Source organism: Apteryx mantelli, chromosome 2 (assembly GCF_036417845.1).
Source record: "Apteryx mantelli isolate bAptMan1 chromosome 2, bAptMan1.hap1, whole genome shotgun sequence".
NCBI lineage: Eukaryota > Metazoa > Chordata > Aves > Apterygiformes > Apterygidae > Apteryx > Apteryx mantelli.
The window spans coordinates 172,419,952-172,438,865 of NC_089979.1; the positions used below are offsets into that span (position 1 = coordinate 172,419,952).

At 64.7% G+C, this 18,914-nt stretch overlaps 2 protein-coding genes and 1 long non-coding RNA gene across 3 annotated transcripts in view; all 3 read right to left on the reverse strand.

The window, feature by feature from the left end:
* The window catches only part of LOC106483920 (uncharacterized), a 43,388-nt gene continuing 24,474 nt past the window's right edge, over positions 1–18,914 (reverse strand). Inside the window, exons 14-18 of the mRNA XM_067292230.1 lie at positions 5,566–5,958; positions 3,960–4,086; positions 3,305–3,418; positions 2,340–2,594; positions 1–1,463 (exon numbers count right to left, since the gene is read on the reverse strand). Coding sequence (XP_067148331.1) covers positions 373–1,463; positions 2,340–2,594; positions 3,305–3,418; positions 3,960–4,086; positions 5,566–5,958 — 1,980 coding nt within the window. The 3' untranslated portion in view covers positions 1–372. The remainder of the gene's footprint in view (positions 1,464–2,339; positions 2,595–3,304; positions 3,419–3,959; positions 4,087–5,565; positions 5,959–18,914) is intronic.
* Positions 7,873–10,996, reverse strand: LOC136991325 (uncharacterized). Its single transcript, XR_010883557.1, has 3 exons — positions 10,233–10,996; positions 8,504–9,203; positions 7,873–8,355 (listed from the first exon to the last, which is right to left on the reverse strand). It is a non-coding gene; the product is annotated as an uncharacterized lncRNA (long non-coding RNA).
* Positions 13,308–18,886, reverse strand: LOC106499368 (zinc finger protein 777-like). Its single transcript, XM_067292118.1, has 4 exons — positions 18,816–18,886; positions 18,548–18,658; positions 18,195–18,305; positions 13,308–16,923 (listed from the first exon to the last, which is right to left on the reverse strand). The coding sequence occupies exons 1-4, from the start codon at positions 18,835–18,837 to the stop codon at positions 16,004–16,006; spliced, it is 1,164 nt and encodes a 387-aa protein (XP_067148219.1). The 5' UTR covers positions 18,838–18,886; the 3' UTR covers positions 13,308–16,003.

Genomic DNA, 18,914 nt, shown 5'->3' on the forward strand with positions numbered 1-18,914 from the left:
CATTTATTAAAAAACCAAACAGTAGATTTAAAAAGCAGTTAAGAGTCCTACTCCGGCAAAACACCCTGTACAGGTTTCTTTTTTTCTTTTCTTTTTCTTTCTTTTTTTTTTGATGGTGAGGATTCCCCCTAAATCAGCTGCTTCAGTTAATTACATATATATATAATCTTTTAATTTTTTGCCGCGCGTCGCTTGCTTTAATTAATTTATTTATTTCCAGTCGGCCTAGCCGTCTCCAGCAGGCCGGCGGCGCTACCACAAAGCTTCCTTGACGTCCATGCCCTGAGCCGGGGGGGGGGGGGGAGACATGAGGAAGGATGGAGGGATGGAAGGAGGGAGGGAAGGAGGGAGAGGAAGCCGTGAGCGGCCCCCTCACTCTCCCATGTGCGTCCTCAGGTGGTACTTGAGGGACTGCTTGTAGCGGAAGCACTTGGTGCACTCGGTGCAGGGGTAGGGCCGCTCGCCCGTGTGCGCCCGCTGGTGCTCCAGGAGGTGGTGCTTCTGCGTGAAGTTCTTGCCGCACTCGGCGCAGTGGTAGGGCCGCTCGCCCGTGTGGATGCGCTGGTGCTCCAGGAGGTGGTGCTTGCGGATGAAGCCCTTGCCGCAGACGGCGCAGGCGTGGGGGCGCTCCCGCGTGTGGATGCGGTAGTGGTTGGTGAGCTTGGACTTCTCGCTGAAGGTCTTCTCGCACTGGCTGCACTGGTAGGGGCGCTCGCCGGTGTGAGTCCGCTGGTGCCGCAGGAGGTGCGAGGGCCGGGTGAAGTTCTTGCCGCACTGGGGGCAGAGGAAGGCCATGTCGCTCTTGCCGGCGTGGATGCGCTGGTGCATGATGAGGCTGATCTGCAAGCGGAAGCTGCGGCGGCACTCGCCGCAGGTGAAGGGCCGCTCGCCGACGTGGGTGATCTGGTGCTTGCTGAGGCTCGACTTGTGGCTGAAGCTGCTCTCGCACTCGGAGCACTTGTAGGGCTTGCCCGGCGGCGGGGGCCGCGCCTGGGGCTTGAGGCCGTGCTCGGGGCGCCGGGGCACCCCCACGGCGCGGCGCGGGTGGCCGCGCTGGTGCAGCAGGAACTGCTGCTTGTTGCGGAAGCTGAGGTCGCAGTCGTGGCACTCGTAGGGCCCTTCCTTGAGGTGGTTCCGCTGGTGGATCATGAAGTTGATCTTGAGCATGAAGCTCTTCCCACACTCGGGGCAGATGTAGGGCCTCTCCCGCGTGCGGTTCCGCTGGTGGACGATGCCCGGCTTCATCTCCCCGGGGTCCCTCTCGCAAGCGGAGGGTTTGCTCGCCCGCCCGGAGGCCAGGACGCGGGGCTGCGCCGCCGAGCTGCACTGCGCCTCGCAGCCCAGCCCGGCCTCGTGGCTGGAGAACGCCGGCGGCTCCGTCCTGCCCGAGAACATGGCGCACGGCTCCAGCGGGTCCGGGTCGTCCTCCTCCTCCTCCTCCGTCTTGATCACGATCCCGTCCTCTGCGGGAGGAAAGCAGAACGTCGTCAGGCACCCGGGGCCGCTAAGGAAACCTCCGCGCCGGCTTCATCGCCTCTGTGCCGCTCGGCTCCCGCTCCCCCCCCGCACCCCGGCGAAAGCGTCCGCCGTCTCGGACAAGCCCCAGCTCGAGCTCTGCTGGCCACGAGCAGATCCCAGGAGCCGAGCGGGACCTCCAGAGGCCAGCTGGGACCTCCACCGACTCCATCTCTCCTGACAGATATTTGCATTGGACGATCCATCAAATGATGGAGAATCCATGCGTTCCAGACAGTCTGTTTCACCGCTTCCTTATCCCCCTCTCGGGAAGGTTTTCCCAGGATATGGCCTGTAACCCACCACTGCTCTCCTTCCGTCCCGGCAGCTCGCGTGTCCTCGACCTCCGGCCCTTCCCGTCCCTGTCCTCGGGGCCTTCTCCGAGCGGTCCACGCAGCGCCCGGGCGGGCAGCACCCGGCACTGCCCCGCGCTCCGGCAAAGCGTGACCGCCGCTGAGTGGAGCAGGAGGATGACTCCGCACGTCTTGCAGCCGCTTGGTTGTCTATCCCGCTGCCTTTGCCCCTTTTTTGGCAAGGGCGTAACGTTGGCGACTCGTGTCCAGCCCACGGTCCACCAGAAACCCCCAAATCTTTCCCTCGGGACGGCCACCTAACCGGCTCTTCCTCCCCTGAGCTGGGAGGCCACCTGCTGCCTCCTCCTCCTCCTGGTCCGAAGCGTGACTGCAGCCGCTCCGGAGGGTGCCGCAGCCGCTCCGGAAGGCCTCCAGCCGGAAAGCCTCCAGCTCTGGTGCTGATGGGATTTAACCGCCCTCTTCTGCCGAGCTGCTTCCCCCCCCTGCTCGGCCCCTCGCCGCGCGTCTCACCTGCGCAGCCCCCGTGGTGAACGATGACCCTCTGGATCTCACTGAAGTCGGCTCCGTACTCGGAGGGGTCGCCCAGGCTGGTTCCCGGCAGGTCTCTCGGAGGGGAAACCGAGCCGTAGGGGCTCTCGCAAGCCGCCTCTTCATCCGGGCTCTGGAAACTCCCCTCCGACTGCCCCGACATCCCGTGCAGCTCCGGGTTTTCAGGACTGTCTTCGGGAAGGAGCTCCTCCGTTTTGATCACCACCCTTATCCCAGCTGCAGCAACGAGAGATCCCGGCCTGCGGTCATTCCCAGCGCTCGGGGAGAAGAAATCCCTCACGGTAACATGGTTTCCGGCTCAGGAACCCCAATCCGAAGGGCCGGCCTTGGATGGAGACTAGCAGCGGAGCTGATGCTCCTTCTCCTAAGAGGCCTCACGCCAGGCCCCCACCTCGGCTCTGCGGATGCCTCGGTTTCCCCGGTCAGGGCGGCGCATCCGCCTCATCCCGCCCGAGCTGGGGTGCTGAGAACCCCCCGGCTCCAGCAGACGAGAAGCCTCCTCACCCCCGGGAGCGGCGGAGCGCGGGGGTCACGCCAGGCTTTGGGCAGATCCCTCCGGCTCTCCAGCTCCCCCGGGGCGCAGGACGGGAGCCGGCTTTCCTGCCTCGGAGGGATGCTGCAAGGATAAACCCAGAGACCACGAGGCAGCCGGGGACCACGCGCACGACGGGTTGGGCGGGGAGGATTTTTTGGGAAGGCCGTGCCTCCCGCGGGCAGGCAGACGGGTCCTCCTGCTGGGCACTGAGCCTCCTTTCCCGCCAGGCACACGGCTCCCCAGGGAAGTGGTCTGATTGCAGATGTTCGCCTTGCTGTCAGCGCCTAGCGCCAAACTCTCTGGGCTCCGCTTGGCCTGGTTTTCGTGTCGAGCCGTACCTGGATGTCCCTTTCGGCTCCCCTTTCGGCCCCGCGTTAAGCTGTTGTCTCACCTGCGGTGGCATCGGTAATGATCTCTCTCTCCTCCAAGTCCTGCTCGTTCCCGACCCGTGATTCTTCTCCTTGCTCAATCTGGGACAAAACACCGGGTTTGGAAATTGCATAGTCTGTTGAGAGACAGAGGGATGGAGGGAGGGATTACTGTACTGGGAGTCCCGGCACCGATCTTCCACCTCTGCCCTGTGCACGGGGGTGGAAACATGGTGAGACTCAAGACCATCCCCAAGAACCTGCCGGCAGAAAGGCTCCGTGCTGCAGCGGGCAGGAGCTCGGGTACCGCACACAGAGCAGCTACCTTAAAGAAGAAAACCAACCCACACGTTCTCCTTGCAGGATTTTAGGACTCCCCAGGTAAATCCCTGGCTCTCCTGAACAAAAAAAGCGCTCTGCCTCTGACCCCAGCATAGCTGAGATTTCTCCTGCCCTTGTAGGGGGTGACCTCGCACTGCCCGTCCTCATCCAAAGCCAGGAAGCAACAGAGAAGGACTAGAAACCTCCTTCTGCCTTTTCAAGTCTCCATTTAAAACGGGACATTAGGGGAATTAAGTTCTGCTTCTCCAGAAGGAGCTAGAAGATGCCCAGGACTGCGCTCAGCCAGGACCTTCCGAGAAACCGCCTTCACCCGGAGAGAAGAAAACCCCTATTTACCCAGGGAGATCAGAGACTCGTAGTTCCCCTTCATCACGTTCTTGTAAAGCTCCTTCTGCCACTCCTCCAGCTTCTCCCACTCCTTGTCGTTGAAATAGACGGACACGTCGTCAAAGGTCACCGGCACCTGCAATCACAAGCGTCACGCGCTGCTCAGGCCGATTCCCGGCTCTCCAGAAGGCGGGAGCGCTTTACCTCCGACCGCTGCCCGCGACCGCTGCTGCCTCTCAAGCATTCGCCTCCTCTCACCTACAGCTCACCGAGACGGCCGCGTTTGAACTCCATCCGGAGAAGCTGCTGCTCTACGGACCTCAGTTTGTGTTTATATTTGAAAACGGCTCCCGGACAAGTTTCTAAGAGATTAAATGTCTCAGCCAAACACCTGGACCGGTCCGGAGGCCGGGCAGCGACTTCTCCCGGCGGCACTGCCCTGCTCCCCACCGCGGTCCCACCGGCAGAAGCCGCTCTGCAGAGGTCACTGGGCTTGCCCAAGCCTTGAGTTGGTGCAAACGAGATAAAAATCGGGCGCCAGGGCTGAACCTCATCCTTATTGATGAGCTGACGTGAAACCCCGGATTCGATTACCCCAGAACTCCAGGGAAAACTCTGCCCAGGCTGGAAGGGCTCCGAATTACTATTAGTTACGGAGCAAAGCAGAGTCTCCAGCGTTTCACCCATGTCCCTAACAGCTCTTCTCGGCAGAACCGAGCCCGTAATTCCCCCTGAATCATTCACGCGCCGAGGCCTATCTCTGCTTGCAAATTGTCTGGGAGCAGACTGCCGTTTTCGAGGCTGTTTGCCGAACCGTAATTCCTGTGGCTAAATCCGGGGAGCAGCCGGCTTGGGAGAGCAGCGCCGTACTCGAACGGAGCCGCGCGGCCGGGAAGCGCCGCGCTCTGCGCGCTGGCTGCGGCGTGGGGGCGTCTTCGGCTCCAGGCGTCCATCACCCCCCTCGCAAATACAACATCAGCTCCCTCCGGATAAGCGGCAACGCTCATTTTAAAGCGGATGAAACGGTCCCATCAGCAAACTTTCTCTCAGCGAAAGAGTCATGAAATGCAAATGGGAGATGAATATTCATGTCGGGCGTCTTTTGTTGCTCTACTCAGCTGAGCCCAAAGCGTAAGGAGACGGAGCGGGTCGCCTGCCCGCCAGCCCCCGGGATTCCCGCTTCCCCTCGGCAGCTCCTGCCCCGGCCCCACGTCCCGCTACCCCGGCGGCTCGGTGTCTCGAACCGCGGAGCGAAAGAGCAAATCGCTACCGGCCCGCTCAGCTCAGCGAACCCTGCGGGAAACCTGCAAAACCAGCATTTTTGCTCGAAGGGGAGGGAGGGGGGGGGGATGTTCGCCCCAAAATGCGTCTCCCAGCGCGGATGCCGTCGGAGGGAGACGCTGGGCAGCTCAACAGGGCGACGGCCGCATTGCCGGTCCTCCTCCAGCAACCAAACGAGGGATTCGCCTGGCTCAGCTCGCTCCCCGCTCCATCCCTGCAGCTGCCCTGCCGGATGGAGCTGCTCCTTCCGCACGCGCGCTGCAGGATGCGCAGGTTCGGATCCCGACCCCACCGCCTGCCCCGGCCCCTCCGCACTGCCACCGCGCGCCGGTACCTTGGGCACCTCTCCCTTCCTGCCCGGCGGCAGCCGCAGGATCCAGAAGTTCCTGTTCTTCAGCAGGTTCTCCATGTTCTCCAGGCGCCGCTGGAGCAGCCCGTACTCCTGGATGAGGGTGCCCAGGGCGGCGCACTTGCTCTCCAGCTGGTTGCCCAGCTCCACGGCCGTCTTCTCGCAGTCGATGAGCTTCTTCTCGGCCATCCCCGTCCTGCCCTCCAGGTCGAGCAGGCGGGTGGAGTGCGAGTCCACCTTGCGCTCCACCGCCTGGACGGCGGCCACCAGGGTGAGGGAGAGCTCGGCGGTCTGCGTTTCCCTCTCGGAGGTGCGCTCGGAGGCGGCGGGCGGGCGGCCGGGCGATGGGCAGCGCGTCGGCATGGCCAGCTCGGGAGCCTGCGGAGCGGCGGGGTTACGGCGCGTTACGGCGCGCGGGGGGGGTGGGGGGGGGAGGCCGCGAGCCATCTTGGCGGCCGAGGCGCCGCGCCGTCGTCCCCCCCCCACACACACGCTCTGACGTCCGTCCCCGCGTCCGGCGGCTCCGCTTCCCGGCTCAGCTCCTGACCCTGCTAAGCCGCTTAGGGCCGCCGGCGCGGCGACGCGACGCGACGCGACACGACACGACGGGGGCCGCGACCACCCCGTGCCGCCACCGCGGTGTCCCCCATCACCACGGGGTGTCTGTGTGCGTGGGGGGGGTGACACCGGGCCGCCCCCCGCCGCCGTGTATGTGTGGGGGGGGGGGGGGTCTCCCCGGAGGGGGCGGCCGGTCCCCGCGTCGCCATGGGGACGGGGAGGTGACACCGGGGGTCGCTGTCAGCGGGGCGGGGGCGGGACCAGGAGGTGACACGGGGGAGGGGCCGCCCCGTCGCCGCGGGGTGACACCGCGCGGGGGGGGGGGGGGGGTGGAGGGAGCCGCAGGGGCCCCGTCGCCGCGGGCAGGGCCGCGCCGGGCCCGAGGGCCTGGTCCCCGCCGAGGGCGCCCCGGCGTCGCGCCGCCCCGACGGCAGCGGCCCCGCTCGGCCCTGCCGCGGCCTCCCCCCCCCCCCAACCTCCTCCTCCTCCTCCCCCGGCCCCGCTCGGCCCGGCCGCTGACAGCGCCCCCCCCCCCCCCCGCCCAACCGCCGCCGCCGCCGCCGCCGCTGCGGCCCCGACGGCGCGGCCCGCCCCGACGTGCCGCCCGCCGGCAGCGGCGCCGGGAGCGCGGGCGGCGGCGGCGGGCCGGGCCGCGGCCCCCCCTCGCCCGGGCGGGCAGGGCGCCGCGGGAGGCGGCGGCGGCGGCGGCGGGCGCCAGGCCGGGCGGGCGGCGAGCGACGGGGCGGCGGCAGCGGCGGCGGCGGCGGCGGCGGGCAGGGCTGCCCTTACCTGAGCGGGAGCCCCCGCGGCCATGGCCCTTTGTTCCCTGCCCGGGGCCCCGGGGGCCGCGGCCGGCAGGATCCAGCGCCCGCTCGCTCCCCTTCACCGCCGCCCGGCGCCGGGCATCGGGCTGGGCCCGGGGCGGCGCGGCGCGGCGGGCGGAGCGGAGCGGGGCGGCGCGGAGCGGCGCGGAGAGGAGCGGCGGGAGCGCGGCGACGGCGCGGAGCGGAGCGGAACGGGGCGGCCCGACCCGGCCGGGGCGCGAGAGACCGAGCGCGGCTCCGGGTCCCGGCACCGCCGCTCCGTGCCTGGGCGCTCCGGCCGGCGCCGCTGCCCCGCCGAGCCGCCAGGGGGCGCCGGGGTCTCCGCCGCCGCCGCCGCCGCCGCGCCGGGGGCCTCCGCCGCGCGGGGCGGAGCGGGGCAGCGCCGCCGCCGCAGCGCCCCCTGCCGCACCGACGGCATCACCGCGCCCGCCCGCCCGCGCCGCGCACCGTCGGGTCCCCCCCCCCCTCCTCCCGCCGCCGCCACCCCGGCGGGGCCGTTCCCGTTGCCGTTGCCGGCCGTGCGCCCCGCTGGAGGCTCGGCCCCCCCCCCCCCGGCTCAGGCCCCGCCGCCCTCCTGGCGCATCCACCGCCGCTTCGGGGGGACGCGGGGCCTGGGCCCCCCCCCCCCCCCGCCGAGCGGCAAGCGAGCGCCTCTTGGCCCCGGTGCCCAGCCCGAGCTCCCCAGTCACCGGCGAGCAACGCGTCCCCTCCGCCGGCGGCGTCCTCCCGCCCTTCCCTGCCGTCCGTCGCGAGCACGCGCTCGGCCCCGGCCGCGGACGGGCGGACGGAAGCAGGCGCGTCCCCGCCACTCGAAGGAGGGGTGTCCCCCCCTGCGCTACGGGCATCGCCGCGGCCGGGAGCCCTGCCGGACAGGCGGCCGCGGACGGAGCGTAGCACGCCCGGGCCCGAGCGAGAGACGAATTTATTGCGAAGAATTCGCAAGGTACAAAAGCCCAGGGAGAGAAGCCAGGGGCCACCTGCCCCTCGACAGCCTGGCGCTTTTGCAGCCGACAGGGAAACCCCGCACCCTTCTCCCCGGCCACGCGCGCTGCCCGGGCGGCCTCCACCAGCCGGCACGCCTCGGCTTCCGTTCTCCTCCTTCTCCACCACGGCATGCACGCCACGGCTCTGCCAGCGCGGTCGGGCGACCTCCGCCCGCTCCGCCATGTCCAGCAGGGCGTCCGCGCGGCTCCGCTCCGTGAGCCGGCGCCTCGATTCCCTTCCCCTCTCTTCTGGCCGCCTTCGCTCTTGGGCACGTGGAGTTGGACAAGAACCCCCCATCGGAGCGCGTTCTCCCTCTGGGACCTCACTCGGGATCCAGACGCTCGGGGCTGGGAGCATTTTGAAGCCTTCTGTGCGTTTGTGTTAAACAAAGGCTCGATACAAGATCGTTCTGGAAAAGGAGAGAAGGAGTCATCTCCCGGTTCACTACCCACCGGCACAGGGGGCCGAGGGCTGAGGGGGGATCCGCTGCCCGGGTATGGGCAATGTGTCACGGAAGGGACGGAGGTGTCCCCAAACTGACACCTCCCAGCACCCACCGAGCCATCCCAGACCCCACTCGCCCGCGGTGGCGCCATTCGCGGGGATGTCTTGCTCTTCTGAGTCTCCCCGAACACCGGCACAGGGATCGTCATCCTTTTCTGCCCAAGAGACAACTTCAGGGGTAAGAACAGCAGGTTCTGCTCCTATGGAGGAGAAATTACAGAGTGATTAGCCAACGTCCACGCATCCGTGGGATTTTTGTTCCCCGGCATTTCCGTGGAGAGCCATGGGGCTGTGAACCGCTTTGGCAGTGTCCTGCTCCGGCTCTGCGCTGCGTGTGAGGGCAGGCGGCCGCCCCACGGGAGGATCTGCAGCCGGCGTCCCTCTCCAGAGCCTCCCCTCGCCACGGCGGTTCGGGACGCCGAGCCGCCGCTGGCTCACGCGGTTGCCTTCGGAAGAAGAGGTCTGTACCGGGTCAGGGAAGCAGGGGAAGCATCGCCGTCAGGTGCTTGGCAAAGCCCCGAGCTGCCGGCCCGGGCGGCTCAGCCCTGGTGCCTCCGTCGCCCCTGCACGAGCGGGGCGGCCCCCGGCGGCCTCCCAATCCCGCACGGCCGAAACAGTTGGCACAAGCAGCCTCCGGGATGCAGCAGGGGAGCGCTGGCGCAGCCGGGGCCGGGACTCCCTCCGCCGCTCGTCCGGGCCATGCATCCCACCTCCCACTGCAGGCCGGGAGGTCCGGTTTGGAGACGGCGTAACCTGCGCAGGGGAGAAGACAGGCGGGGGAGCAGGTTATTTCCCTGCGGGAGATCTCCGTAACCCGCAAGCACGAGCGGCTTCAGCCCTCCGCTCGGAGAAGGAAATTCTCCCCGGCCCCTTGCAGGAGGCCTGGGAGCTCCCGAGGGAATGCGCAGAGCAGAGCCACCCCTGCAAGCGGAGGAGCTCGGCAGTGCGGCAGGAGCTGCCAGCGCTGCCGGGCCAATCCCTGGCACGCCTGCCAGCTCCCTCCTCCCCCGAGATCCCGGCCCTGGAGGCCAGCGAGGCCACAAGCAAGAGAAGGCGTCTGCAGCGCTGGGAGTGCGACTTCCAGGCTGGGAAAGAAACACCCGCTGCGGGGAAGCGACCGCGGAGCCAGGCTGGAGGCCGCCCCCGGCACAAGCACCGCGCTCTCACCATGCCCCAGCCACGGGCCGCTGCCTTCGTCTGGCCGGCAAACGCCGGGGTACGGGCACGTGCGGCCAGACGCCGCCGTCCGGCAGGGCAGCAGGATGGCGCAACTCTGCAGGCGCAGGAGCAGGGAGGATGCGCGGAGCTAACCGCGAGCACCGCGCCACCGGCGCGGGGACGGCTGCGGCAGGGACTCGCCGGACGTCGCCAGGAGGCGACGGCCTCTCCGCACACGCAGGGGGTCAAAGCCCGTAGGAGCTCTGGTCAGAGTCCAGACCTAGGAAAACCTCTGGCAGGAAGCAGCGCCAGAGCCGGCCCTGCCCTTGGGTGCCCTGTAGGCAGCCACAGAAACACCAGCTGCAGCGACTGTAACTCTGTGGCACAGGTATCCGTCACCCCCCGGACAGAGACTACCGCACTTCACCGCAGACACTGTATCTGCCACCAGCTTGAACACGGCTTGGAGGAAGGACACGGCTGAAAGGTCTCGTGTCACACCGAGCCCGTGCTGCAATACCAAGGCGTGAGAGGTGCGCACGGGTTTGGGGCCGACTGTCAGAAGCTCTGCGGCGGCTGATGTGAGCCAAAGGAGCGCGAACGGCTCCGCAAACGTCTCCTTACCCAGAGAGATCGGCAAGTCGTAGTTCCCCGTCATCACGGTCTTCTAAAGGTCCTTCTGCCACTCGTCCAACTTCCCCCGCTCTGACTCCGAAAAGCAGACGGAGACGTCGTCAAACGTCACCGGCGCCTGCAGCCACGAACAGCCTCACTGCGACGGCTGCTACGGTGATGGAGGGGAGACCTGACTCCAAGCAGATGCTGCGCTGGGGACAGAACACGTCGGGGAGACAGAGCCTTGGGGACACGCTGTCCCTGCAGCTTTCTACCAGGGCAACCGCACCAACACCCTGCCCAGCGCGAGCGCCCGCGGTCACGTGTAAAACCCTCTCGCTCTTCACGCCGTGCGGGGAGGCTCACGCACGTGCGGAGCTGACCTTGCACAGCCCCCCCCGAAATGAGACTCTCTGGGTGCGACCAGTGTCCCGCACGGCCGTGCAGCCGCCGCGCTCGCGCCTCGCAGGCTGCGTTGCTCCCGCCGCTCGGGTGCTCGCCCACAAACCTGCCGACCCCCCCAAGGGTTTTTGCCTGTTTATTCCCCGATTTGCTCATCTGCAATCGAGGACCCTCCGCTGTTCAGAAACGTTGTTTTTTTTCCGCTAAGGGAGCTTTACATGAGCAATCCCGGCTGCTGCCGTTGGCTACCTGTTAACTGGCTGTCGGCCGCGAGCCCGGCGGCGTCCCCGGTGCCTGCGCGCAGCCGGCCCCCCCGGACACAGCACCTGCGCCTGGGGACGCGCGGCCCCGCGGGCACGTGGCGGGGGACGACGGAGGGACGGGAACCCGGGGTTCCCATTCGGAGCAGGGGGGCTGGGAGCGGGGCTGGGGAGGGACTGAGGGGCAGTGGGCTGACGGGGGGCACTGGGAGGGGAAGTGGGGGGGACTGAGGGGAACTGGAGGAACCTGGGGGTGAACTGGGGAGGGACTGAGGGGCACTGGGCTGACTGGGGGCACTGGGAGGGGAAGTGGGGGAGATGGAGGGGGCACTGGGGGGGGCTGGGGGGAACTGGGGAGGTGGAGGGGGCACTGGGAAGGGCCAGGGGGCACTGGGGAGTGCTGGGGGGGGATGGAAGAGGCACTGGGGGGGGACAGGGGACACTGGGGGGACAGAGGGGGCACTGGGGGGGCTGGGGGGAACTGGGGAGGTGGAGGGGGCACTGGGGAGGTGGAGGGGGCACTGGGGAGTGCTGGGGGGAACTGGGGGGGATGGAAGGGGCACTGGGGGGACAGAGGGGGCACTGGGGGGGGCGGGGGGAACTGGGGAGGTGGAGGGGCCACTGGGGAGTGCTGGGGGGAACTGGGGGGGGGATGGAAGGGGCACTGGGGGGGACGGGGGACACTGGGGGGACAGAGGGGGCACTGGGGGGGCCGGGGGGAACTGGGGAGGTGGAGGGGGCACTGGGGGGGCCGGGGGGAACTGGGGAGGTGGAGGGGGCACTGGGGAGTGCTGGGGGGAACTGGGGGGGGATGGAAGGGGCACTGGGGGGGATGGGGGACACTGGGGGGATGGAAGGGGCACTGGGGGGGCCGGGGGGAACTGGGGGGGACGGAGGGGGCACTGGGAGGGGCCGGGGGGAACTGGGGGGGACGGAGGGGGCACTGGGGGGGGCCGGGGGGAACTGGGGAGTGCTGGGGGGGACGCAGGGGGCACTGGGGGGGGCCGGGGCTGCTCCGCCCTACTCGCCGCGCCCCTCGACGGCAGCGTGCCCCGGAGCCCCCCGGCCCCCCCGGCCGGCGCTAGGGTCCCGCCGCGGCTCGCAGGGGCCCCACGACCGCCCCGGGCCCGACCCGGCGCCGCCTCCCGCCGCAGCCCCGCAGCGGCCCGGCCCGGCCCGGCCCGCACCTGCGCGGACCGCGCGCCGCCATGGCCGCGCCGGGCCCGCCCCGCGCCCGCGGCCCCCACGGGCGGCTCCCGGCGCCCCCTGGCGGCCCGCGGCGGGGCCGGGGTCGGGGCCGGTGCCGGGAGAGGCGCCGCGTTCCGGGGCCGCCGCCGCCGCCCCCCGACGCCGCCGCGGCCTCGCGCCCAGGTGTGAAATGGCGGCGGGCGGGCGGCGTCGCCATGGCAACCGCGCCACATCGCGCCCCGCTGCCTCCCCCCCCCCCCCCCCCAGGCCCAGCGTCCTCCCCCATCCCGTCCCAGCCTGGCCTATCCCACCTGTCCCTTCCCAACCCATCCCGTCCCCTTCCCATCCCATCCCATCCTGTCCCATCCAGCCCAGCATGGCCCATCCCGTCCCAACCCGTGTGTCCCAGCCCAGCCCAGCCCATTCCATCCTGTCCATCCCATCTGCCCTGTCCCATCCCATCCCATCTGTTCCACCCCATCTCATCCCATCTCTCCCATCCTGTGTGTCCCGTCCTGTCCCATCCCATCTGTCCCATTCCATCCATCCCATCCCATCCCATCTCATCCATCCCCTCCATCCTGTCCCATCCTGTTTCATCCCAGCCCATCCATCCCAGCCATCCCAGCCGTCGCATCCCATCTCATCCATCCCCTCCATCCTATCCTGTCCTGTCGCATCCCAGCCTATCTGTCCCACCCATCCATCCTGGCCCTCCCATCCCATCCCGTCCATCCCAGTGCAGCCACACGGATGGGCCCCGCTCCCGTAGCGGCAGCCTCCCAGTGCACGGCTTGGTTTCTCTCGGAGGTCCCACACCACGGTGACAATAAGGGGAAGCCGGCCGGACCGAGCGCTCAAATGACCAGGAAACGGTGCTGTTCGTGGAAAGACGGAGGAGAATCTCCAGGAAAAGCCTTTAACGGACGGGACTGTGGGTCGAGCCCTCCCTGCTCGCAGGAACGGACGTTTGGAAGGAAAATCCTGCACCTGCAGCCCCTGCCCGGCCAAGGAGTTCCTGTAACCAAACCTCGGCCCCCAAATCCCAGAGGGCAGCCTGGCCGGCGAGGCCGGGCCGCATCACCGCCACGGTGCCCAAAAGGCGTCTCATCGGGGACCGCTTTTATTAACAGCGTGACTTGACCAAACGGACCCAGCGGAGCCCCACCGCGCTGCCTCTAATCCTCGGAGCAAGGGGCAGGAGCAGGTCCCCGGAGCTGGCGGAGGGAAAAGCCCTCGCTGCTCCCCAGCCTCTTTGCACGGCCTGGGTGAACCTAGCGTTGCGAGCTGCCGCTTTCCCGTCTCCGGTGAAACCTCCCAAAGCGACTACACAGCTGCCAGCGCCCTCGCGAGGAACGGCCGGCTCAGGATATACACGAATTATTCTCCGGTTTTGGCTACGTTTCTGCAGCCTCCCAGGTCACCGTATCCCAGTGGGCAAAGACAGGCTCTGCCAGCAGGGGAATCCCGCGGGTTTCGGCCAGCAGCTCCGGCAGCATCCCAGGCCTTCCCATTGGGGCCGCAGTGGCTTTTGGAAGACTTTTCACCACGCAAATGAGCCAGGGACACTCTGAAAATTAATAACTGCTGGGGCAAGGCAGCAAACGCGGGGTCCCGGCTGGCAGCTCCTCGCAGCGCTGCCTCCTCCAGCCATCCACCCCCTCGCGCAGCCCTGGGGCCACGCTGCTCCCGGCATGGCTCCGCGGGCGCAGGCGGGAGCGGCGCCGGGGCAGCCTGGGGCTACGTCTTCCCCCGAGACGCGAGGCCCCGGCGCAGCGAGACAAAACCCCCCGCGCTGCCCCGCAGGGCCGGGCCTGGCAGGACCAGTTTATTGGCAGCTCCGGTACAAAGAGCTCGGGCACGTGCGAGCAAGGAAGCAGTGAGGCAAACGCAGCGTCCACGGTGCCGCCCGGCTCTGCGGCCGCCCCTCCTTCAGGCGGCGGGCCCGAGCGAGCACGGCCGCGCGCGCCCCGCTGCCTCGCTCCTGGCGGCCTCCGGCTCCGCTCAGCCGTGCCAGGATACCCCCCCCCCGCCCGGGCGAGGTAGGAAAGGAGCCCGCAGCATGCGCAGCCCCTCTCGGAGCACGCGAGGGGCCCTCCGCGCCCGCCGCAGCGGGCCAAAGTCAGTGCTGGAGGGCAGCGACGTCCCAGCTCGGCGCCCGACCGCGACGCTGGGGGCAGGTGCTGCAGCCGCACACGAGCACTTCTCAGGGCAAGGGACTGTCCCAGCTCGACCTGCGCAGCAGAGTCCGGCGGCAGCAGGCGACTCCTCAGCCCTTGCGGTGGCAGCGTTTGCTCCTGGAGGCGCGGCGCTGCCTTCGCGTAAAACCAGAGTCTGCTTCTAGCCGTAACGGCAGCAAAGAAAAAGCTTAAAAACGTGAACCCCAAATGCTGAACACCAACCGTCAGCGCACACAGCCGCCCCAGAGCTGCTCCAAACAGCCTCGTTTCCGGGACTCGACTCCTCCGATGCTTGGCATGACAACAACGGACTTGAGCGGACCCAGCTCAGCTTGTGCAGTTCACCAGTTCAGCGAGTTACCTGGAAAATGCTAATAAATACCAGCCGGGTGCAGGCCAGCGTGCTGCAGTTGTCACTACAGGAGAAGGGAGAGCGAGGACGAAATACTGAGGCCAAGCGAGGGGAACTCGGGCTGTGATCACTCAACCCCACAAGGGCTTCAGAATGGAAACACTGTATTGACAGACTTTACAAAAGTTATTACAAAACACGATCACAAACCAGCAGCTGACGATACACAGCGGAAGAGACACCTACTTACAGTCACCTCAGGAACGATACCACGTAGCTCTTAGAGAATCCAACCAATATTTACACAGACGTCTGAAAAAACTCTGGTCAGTTACCTCATACATTTAAGTGTTTTAGATCAACTGTGAAATATAGTGCCACACATTTCATTGTATTATAATAATAATAATAATAATATACTAGTTCTAGATTAACTAAAAAACCAAACAGCTCTTTACAGGGGTTAGGAGAAGTTGCTTTCACTTGTCTGACTTACCTGAGTGTGAGACCAAACCCAGTTAAAAAAAATAAAAGAAAGTCGCCTTCATTGACAGGAGTTCATATGACAGTCCAGGGGCACTTTTCCCTTGGGCCAGAGGGAAACCAAAGCCCGACCGGTGCCAGTTACATCCTTCGAGAGCAGAGACATCTCCTCCTCGGGTTAGGTACTCAGCTGTGCCTCTATACACCCACGTACTTCCCTCCCGACTCCTCCTGCTCCAATCTCTGCTCCGATGCCCTGAGCCCCTTGCTCTTCCCGTCCGTTCCTTCTACACCTACTTTTTTCTCACCTTGCTCTTTGCCGCTCTCTCCTCTTTGCTTTTCTGCCTTGCGCAAATTCTGCATCAGGTCCCTAACCGCATCTCCGCTTCCTCTCTCTCCCCTTGATCCCAGCCCTGGCCTCACGGCACAGAGCTGCTGCTCGAGGTGCGTCAACGCAACCGGAGCGAGCGGCCGGTTGCCTGGGAATGGTGTCGTCCCTCCCTCCCTCATGCTTCCAGCCTTGCAGTGAAACGAGTGGAAAAGAACGAAAGCGAAAGCATGTCACTCCTCAATATGCACAAAGATAGGTGGGGAAACACCTGCTAAATACGGACCCCAGAGAATCTCCCACGATTATTCTCTACAGGCAAAATCCAAACCTGCGTAGGGGGACAACTAATACAAGGCCTACGCCGCTACGGAAGTCCCACGTAACCCCGTAGGGTTGAAGAGGTGCCTAGGCCTTCTCACGAGAGTTTTTAAGAGGAATTCCTTTGATGCTTCAACAAAGCGGGCTTTGTAGCACAACCACATGGATTAGTTGCAATACAAGTTCACTTCCCATCACGCTGCTCGTCCACCTGCTAGACCGCATCGTAACTGCGAGCCCTTCTGCCCTTGCCACCCACAGCAGCGCTACTGCTTAGTTTCTTTTTTCACACAGAAATGGCCAGTTTGAGTTGCCGACTCCATGTTGGGCTGCGAGTCCTCCATGGGCCGGGGGTTGCGCGAGTGGATTTTCTGGTGACAATTCAGCGACTCTTTGTAGCGGAAGTGCTTCCCGCAGACAGGACACTGGTATGGAGTCTCGCCGGTATGGACCCGCCAGTGCTTGAGCAGATGATCCCTCCGGATGAAGCTCTTCCCGCACTCTGTACACTGATAAGGCCTCTCCCCTGTGTGGATGCGCTGATGGCGGATGGCTTTGGAGAGGTCCCGGAAGTCCTTCCCACAGTAGGTACACGTCAGCGGCCCGTCGCCCTTCCCTGTGTGAAGCTTCTGGTGCAAGATAAGACTCACTTCCAGGCTGAAGCTCTCCTTGCACTGGGAGCAGGTGTACGGTCTCTCCACCATGTTGTTAGCCTGGTGCCTGACGAAGCCGTACTTGAGACCAGAGCTCTTCTCTGAATCGGAGCGCTTGGACGGTTTGGAGCGGGATGGCCCGTGGGCTCTCGGAGGAGTTGTTTTGGATTTCTGTCGGAAGCTTTCTCCTTGCTCCAGGGAAGTGCAGGCTTCCTCACCTGCATGGGCTTTCTGGTGGGTGGCAAAGAGCTGCTTGTCCAGGAAGCTCTCCCCACATTCACAGCAGATGTATGGCCCTTCCACCGCAGCTGCATCCTCAGGAGCGTCCTTCTTTGCCAAGTCCTTCCCACGGCGAGCGGATCGCCTCAGCCCATTGCCCGTCGCGGTTCTCTGCTGTGGGGCGGATCCACTTCGACTCTTGGTGGTTGGCTTTGCCTCTTCCTCAGGGTTTGGGAAAACATCTTCCCATTTTCCTGCTAACGAGCTAGGAAGCTCAAGGTTCTCTGGACCTTCCTCATCACACTGCTGTGCATCTGCCAGAGCAGAGACAGTTATGTCATTTCTTTGAGATAACAACTGCCTCGTTATTTAGACTGAAAGATCTTTTGGGGCAGAGGTGGTCTTTGCATTGCACAAACAGTACCTGGCACTACGGGGTTGCAAGTCCCATCTGGGAGCTATCTAAGCAGCACTGGAATACAAATAAAGCCAGAATATTTTGACTTCTTGGGAAAGCTCAGATAATACGGCGATGAGACCTCTCTACATAGCTAGACATAGAAAAAAAGTGGGTTTCTCAGCAGGAGATGAACCAGAACAGATCTTTGAGAACATGCAGTTTAGGACAGCAAAATAAAAAGAGGGCGAAGGGGAAAACCCCCTCTTTTCCTTTGGGGTTTGTATAGAGCACAGGCCAGGGGCTGAAGGATCTTCCACAACATAAACAACAGTAACTCAAAGCAAATCCCAAGGACCCTGGCAAACAGAGGCTGACAGGAGCACAGAGGATCTGGGAATGTAGAAAGAGGTCTGAAAAGCGACAGGTTTCTGCAGAATGCAAGAAGGCAGAGATGTGCCCAGTATTTCTGCGCACAGAGAAGGCTGCTCAACGCTCCCTATCACAGGACTCTTCAGTTGCTCGTCGCTTTGCCAAACACCTAAACACGCAGTTTGAAAACGGGCCACTTTGTTTTCAGCGGGCTGAATTTTTGGAGAAGCATCAGCCAGAACAGTTCAGCTGCTTCTGAGGACAAGGCCAGGAGACCAAAACCACCTCCCAGCAAGCTTTCCTTAAGCGAGCAGTTACGCGTTCCCACGCTTCGGAGCGGGGACTTGAAGCGACGGGGCAGGGACCTGCCGCCGTCCCACAAAAAGCCTCACATCTGGCTGAGATAGAAACCTGTGAAACGCACCAGTTTACATATCGTTCTTTGCCGCTGAAGCCCTCGAAGTTTGCCTGCGCTACGCACGCTGCAGCTCAAAGCTGACCAGACTACAAACACGCTACGCGGCTGAGCGACCCGGCCCTGTACAGCCGAGCCGCGCTCGCTAGCCGGCAGCTGCTTTTACAGCCTTGCTGCTCGTGTACTGCAGCTTCTGCACATGCGTTGCCAACTGCCGTGGCTGTCATCCAGCTTCCATGCTGACCCTTGAAGCGAGCCTGGCAGAGATCACAGCGAAGGCACGATCCCACGCCTGGGCAATCTCCGCCACGTGCCGAGAGCCTGAGCCCGCGTCTCTCTCCCCCCCCTCGGCCATTCCACCTCTGCGCAGCGCTCAGCGAAGCTCTGCGCTTCTAACTCACATGTACTAGCAACCTCTGCGTTCTCCTCCTCTTCAGAGCCCTCATGACTTTCAGCCAGAGTCTCTTCGTATTTATTCCACGAGCTCTCATCTGGACCAGGAAAGGAAAATTCTGCGCATAGGAAAAGAGTGACGTGAGTTTACATTCGCAACTTCTAGCCGCTTTACCAAGGATTTCAGGAGAGATGGCAACATCAGGTAAGAGCCAGCTATGAGGGCAAAGCCCCCTCTCCACCCGAGGACAATCCTGGCAAATTCATCAACAGAAGCAAGCGGAAGAGCTCAGGCAGGCTGTGATAACCACGTGTCCGTTTTCTACCTTCCCACTGAGTCCTAGGGACTTTTATAGCTCACCGGTGCTGGGATCTGTAGGGGTTTCTCCCTCCGAGTCCTCCTGATCCTCAGCATTGGGATCCTCTCCTTGTTCAATCCGTGACAGAAGGTCAGGCTTAGAAATGGCAGCATCTGTACGTAAAAAAAGAAAAAAGTTAGAACATCTCCTTTGCCCTTGCAGGACAGAGACTGTTAAACCTTTGCCCACCAACCTTCCTTCACTGCTGGGGATGACGGGTAATGGAAAGAGAGGCTTAAGAAGATGCTCTCACACATCTGCACCGCTCACCTTGTCTGGGCCCTGGGAACATGAGCGGATTGCAGGAGCACACTCTGCTCAGGTGAGGAGCACCTCCCAGCCTGCAGCGTGAGGAGGAGAATAAGAAAA